At 39.5% G+C, this 5,172-nt stretch overlaps 2 protein-coding genes across 2 annotated transcripts; both read right to left on the reverse strand.

Annotated features, from left to right (window-relative positions):
• Positions 1-1,746: 1,746 nt before the first annotated feature.
• On the reverse strand, positions 1,747-2,199 carry LOC136515656 (uncharacterized). Its single transcript, XM_066509186.1, has one exon. The coding sequence runs from the start codon at positions 2,197-2,199 to the stop codon at positions 1,747-1,749; it is 453 nt and encodes a 150-aa protein (XP_066365283.1).
• A 60-nt stretch (positions 2,200-2,259) lies between these two features.
• On the reverse strand, positions 2,260-4,500 carry LOC136515657 (uncharacterized). Its single transcript, XM_066509187.1, has 4 exons — positions 4,496-4,500; positions 3,858-4,002; positions 3,198-3,225; positions 2,260-3,083 (listed from the first exon to the last, which is right to left on the reverse strand). The coding sequence occupies exons 1-4, from the start codon at positions 4,498-4,500 to the stop codon at positions 2,260-2,262; spliced, it is 1,002 nt and encodes a 333-aa protein (XP_066365284.1).
• Positions 4,501-5,172: the final 672 nt, after the last annotated feature.

Raw genomic sequence — 5,172 nt, forward strand, 5'->3', positions numbered from 1 at the left:
CCTACCCGAATTTATAAAACAGGGACTCCACTGCCTCTGAAATTTATATTTTCTTTTAAATTCCCTCGACACAAGTTATGATTTTAACTGAGAAATTGTTGTGAGAGATGGTATTATACCACATGTTCAAAGCAACTAAGGTTAAATGAACCACAAAATAATAAAATGCTGCAAACAATCATGAGAATATTTTTTTTTAACTAGTAAACAAAACTTCACTTAGGTCATATTAAACTAGGTTACAACTCTTAACTATCTACACCTCCTGTACATGTATTTCGGTTCATTAAAAAAAGTTACAGTATTTTTTGCAGGTCAAGTTCGCCATGCATCATGGCGCTTTTGTACACCAAACCCAGCACCGGTGCATCTCAAACCGCTCCACACGTACATTTTCCTAGTATAAGACCCAAGGCCGTAAACCACCTCCCTGCATAATTGCATATTGTGTCGATCCAATCCAAAGCTGACCAAAATGAGAATAGAACAGAGCAACTTATTAGGTAGGCTGGTCCTGTCCATCCATCAATGTGCTTCTTCAAGAACATTGAGCCTATTCGGTTGGCTGGGCTGGATCGTGGATTATTTACTACTGGTTGGTTTGGTATGAGAGAAAAATATTGTTCTAACTTATAATCCACGATCGTATACGATCGTTTACGGCCTGCCGAACAGGCTAATTGCTGGTAGCCAGTGACGCGATGGCCACGTACAGTGCCGTTGTCTATTTGCAAGCCAGTAGCGATCTGTCAGTCCAGCTGACCTTCGGTTGGAGGAATCTGGATGAATCTGGAAGAATCTGTGAGAGGAAAACACTGTTCCGGATGAAAAAAGAAGCGGATCAAGCCGGGTTTAAGGGCACGCGACCCCCGTTCGCGTGCCCTTAAACCCGGCTTGATCCGCTTTTTTTTCATCCGGAATAGTGTTTTCCTCTCACAGATTCCTCCAGATTTATGTAGATTCCTCCAGATTTCTCCAAAATTCCTCTAACCGAATGGGGCCGGTTGGAGGAATTTTGGAGGAATCTGAATGAATCTGGAAGAATATATGAGAGAAAAATACTATTTCAAGTGAAAAAAAGCGGATCAAAGACAGATTTAAGGGCACGCGAAAGTCAGCTGGACTGACAGATCGATGGCAGTATCGCCATCGAAGATGAATGTCTGAAGGTCACTGTCACAGTTTCAGACCGTCCTCCAACTCTGCTTGGGAACACTAGCTTGTGAGTTAGAAACAACGGTTAATAAGGAGTACGTGTTGCTTACTGAAAACATTTCTCTGATAATGTTGTTCAGGGAAGATTATGTCTAGTGGTGAATCTAGGATTTTGTCTTAGGGTATGCCGCCAAAAAAATTTCATATACAATTCGGTAAATCCATTTCAGCAATTCGATAATAATTGTAAAATTGACAACATGATTCGATATATATGCACTAAATAACACAATAAGGCTTAAATTCATGGATTAAGTTCAAATCATCCACTAAGTATAGTATAAATAGTTCAAAAGCCATATCAATAATTGAAATAAGGCATAAAAGAGAACCAGAGACTTACAATGCTATTTTTGTGACTATTTTATTCGACGCTTTCGAAGGGACATAAATGTATTGATTATATCATCTTCATCAACTTCAAAGAAAATATCCAGCTCAATGAAAGTGACTAGACAGTCATCCAGAAGACTATCTCCCATCTTATTTCTTAACTTTGTTTTCACAAAAACCATTGCAGAAAATACCCTTTCAACACTTACCGTTGCCAAGAAACAATACCAATTTGAGGAGCTCATAAACCATATCGTACACTTTGTGCCTCTTTGTTTCAACAAGCTTAACTGAGAGATCAACAATATTGTCTAGACCTTTGAAACTATCATCATGTCTCGTGTCATCAATATAATTATCTAGCTGCAACTCAAGTTTGAGCAAATTATTATTTGAGAACTCCTTTGGGTAGAACTCAGCTAGTCTACGTAGCTTCTGTGCATCAAAAGAAGCAAATGACTTGGAAGGACTGAAGGCCGACATACAAGACAATAACTCCATATTAATCTCATCAAACCGATTATCAAGTTCTTGACTTATTTGATCAATGACACCAATATATACTTCTCTTCTAAAATGGTCATCATTGGTTTGCTTTTGGGCACGAGCTTTCCTTGCTGATTTTCCATAAGGAACATAATAACCATCCATAGCAGGAACTTCAACACCATGTTTATCGCAAAATGAAGTGACCTTCTCAAGAAAATTATCCTAACCATCAGACCTCAATTTTTGCATTCTTTTCTTTGCCACATTAACAAGTGATATTGTATTAAGAATATCTTGGTCCCTTCTTTGCAAACACTCAGATAACTCATTTGTATATCCAAAAATAATATACATTAAGTGTGCAAAGAAAACAAACTCAAAGTTCTCAAACGCTCCAGTCACAAAATGTATTTTGGTCCAATCATCCTTATATGCAGGATCATCCCCAAGATCAACCAGGACATCATGGATTGCTTCATACATAGTAATGATGTTGCATACAGTTTTGTAATGAGATCCCCATCGAGTATCTCCAGGCCTAGGCAAACCCATCTCTTGATGTAATCCAGTTCCAGATTCAACTTCACCACAGTCAAGTGCTTTCTTGACATTCTCAAGCCTAGCATTTCTAAGCATGTCATGACGCTTACAGGAAACTCCAACAATATTCAACAAGATAGATATTTGATCAAAAAAAGTCTTGCAATCAGTATTTCCCTTGGCAACAGCAACAAGAACCAATTGGAGTTGATAAGCAAAACAATGAATATAATAAGCAGAAGGTGATTCTTGCATGATCAATGGTTTCAACCCTTTAATATCTCCTTTCATGTTGCTAGCCCCATCATATCTTTGACCACGGATTTGAGTCATAGTCAAACCATGACTAACAAGTAAAGCTTCAATTGCATCCTTAAGTGATAAAGAGGTAGTATCATCTACATGAACAACTCTAATAAAATGCTCGCATGGCCTTCCCAATTTATCAACATAACGCAAGCAAAGAGCTAGTTGTTCTTTATGTGATATATCACTAGACTCATCAGCTAAAATTACATAGGGCTCATCACCAAGTTCTTCAATTATTTTCTTTCTAGTTTTTAGGGCATAACAGTGAATAATTTGCTTTTGTATGTCTGGGCTAGTTAAAGTACAGTTACCTGGAGCATTGTCCAAAACATACTTCCACTATTTCCGGCAAGAAATTTTAAAAGTTCAATGAAGTTCCCTCTGTTGCTAGATTCTTCACTTTCATCATGTCCACGAAACGCCAACCCTTGATGCAAAAGAAACTTGATACACCTAAGTGAATAAGTCAACCTTTTCTTATAAAGATGAAGATCATCATCACTCCACTTCTCAATATTATAATCAATTGCTACCTTGGGATTTTTAAAGCCAATGTATCTCTCTTGAGCTGCAATATGTGCCTTAGAACCCATATGTTTGCGAAGTGTTTTCTCTCCTATATTCCAATTCTTCCAGCCATCAACAGTAAATGTGTCTGACCCAGTACCCTTCTTGAACAAATAACATATGAAGCAAAACACAGCATCCTTCTTAATACTATACTCAAGCCAATCATTATTATACATCCAACAATAGTTGAATCCCCGATCCCTATCTGAAATCTTTCTTTTTGGAAAATCATGTGCAAAAGGTTTGAATGGACCTTTAATAATATATGCTCTTCGAATTGCATCTTGATCATTAACAGGATATTTTAGAATAGGATGTCTTTCACTTGGATCATGTGGAAGGCGATTGGTGTCATAAACTCGTGGCAGTGAAGACGGTTGTGGCGGTGGCATAGGATTTACAATTTCCTCAACTACTCTCTCATGAATCTGCTCTTCCACCACAGGTTCAATCGGATCAGGATTAGAAGTTGCAGTAGCTGCCGTAGCCTTCTTCTTTGTTGCATGCCTCTGAAAAAGAGATGTAATGTCCCGTTTCTCTTCATAACTGCATAAATATTACAAAGAACACAATGCCAAATAATTAAATAAATTACGCTTGCATGATTGAACTCTCAGATGCGATTATGGATCACTCACATGATATGAGTACTGAATAAAAGATCAATCAAGATCGACTCTGATGTTGAGAAAAATCCTCCACCTCGCCGCGTGATAGATGATTCTATAATTTTAGCGCTAAGCAATTAGCAATTAAAGTACACATGAATTTTTTTAAAAAGCCGAAGAACAAAGATTAAATCTCACCAGAACAATTGTGATCACTAATTCGCCTAGATGTCGTCGGTGGCCGGTGCCGCCGGAGCCCGTAGGGCAGCGCGTAGGCCAAACAGGACACGAGGTCGGAGGTTCTCTTTGTAACTGCACGAATATTAGAAAAACACGATGCTAAATAATGAAACAATCTATTATTGTAATGTTAGCAAATAACACAAGAGATTAGATCAGGAACTGGGAAAGTGTGGCGTAGTCGTACTCACCGCATGTCCGCGTTTGTGTGACTCTGCCGTCAGGGTGTCCGGCGGCGCCGGCGCCGTGACCGCGTCTCTGGCTCCTCCTGTCCGTCACCTACTATCCAGATTAGATTAGGGGAAGTTACGTGTCTCTGGCTCCGCCCGTCCGTGAACGCCTTCTTTGCTGCGTGGTCCGGCGCCGTGACCACGTCTCTGGCTCCGCCCGTCCGTGACGTGATGCATTCCAGCCTCAAGTGAAATTTGTTCTATTCTACTACCGCCTACCGTAGCAGCCAGCAGCCCAGCACGGTTTGCATGGATGCATGGGCCGCGTGGGGTGCCTCTGCCTCAAGTGGGCCTTTTCGTGGTGGCGTGATGCATTCCAGCCTTCCAGGTAAGTTTTTTTTTCTTTTTTCTTTTACATAAATACAAATGCAAATATATATACAGTATATAATAGTATATTCATCGGTGCTGCAGGGTATGCCAGTGCATACCTGGCATACCCTGTGCCTCCGCCACTGATTATGTCTATTTATTTATTCTCCAAAACCTAGGAAAATTTTTTCTATATGTATTTCATCACGAGAAAAAAATAGTTTTATTCATCACCAAAGAAAATGAAATGGTGTTTTTTGTACAAGTTAGATGCAGACATTTCCAGGAATTTTTGCACAAAAGCCCCTGTGAGCGATGGTTGTCGG

The sequence above is a fragment of the Miscanthus floridulus genome, chromosome 17 (genome assembly GCF_019320115.1).
Source record: "Miscanthus floridulus cultivar M001 chromosome 17, ASM1932011v1, whole genome shotgun sequence".
Classification (NCBI taxonomy): domain Eukaryota; kingdom Viridiplantae; phylum Streptophyta; class Magnoliopsida; order Poales; family Poaceae; genus Miscanthus; species Miscanthus floridulus.

Excerpts from the sequence above, each read along its gene's own strand:
- LOC136515656 (XM_066509186.1), bottom strand. The coding sequence starts at position 2,199 with ATGGATGGTTATTATGTTCCTTATGGAAAATCAGCAAGGAAAGCTCGT.
- LOC136515657 (XM_066509187.1), bottom strand. Across the intron at positions 3,226-3,857 it reads AGAGAGTAGTTGAGGAAATT|TGGAAGTATGTTTTGGACAA; the intron begins GTAAATCCTATG and ends TGCCGGAAATAG. Across the intron at positions 3,084-3,197 it reads TGTTTTGGACAATGCTCCAG|CTGATGAGTCTAGTGATATA; the intron begins GTAACTGTACTT and ends ATGTAATTTTAG.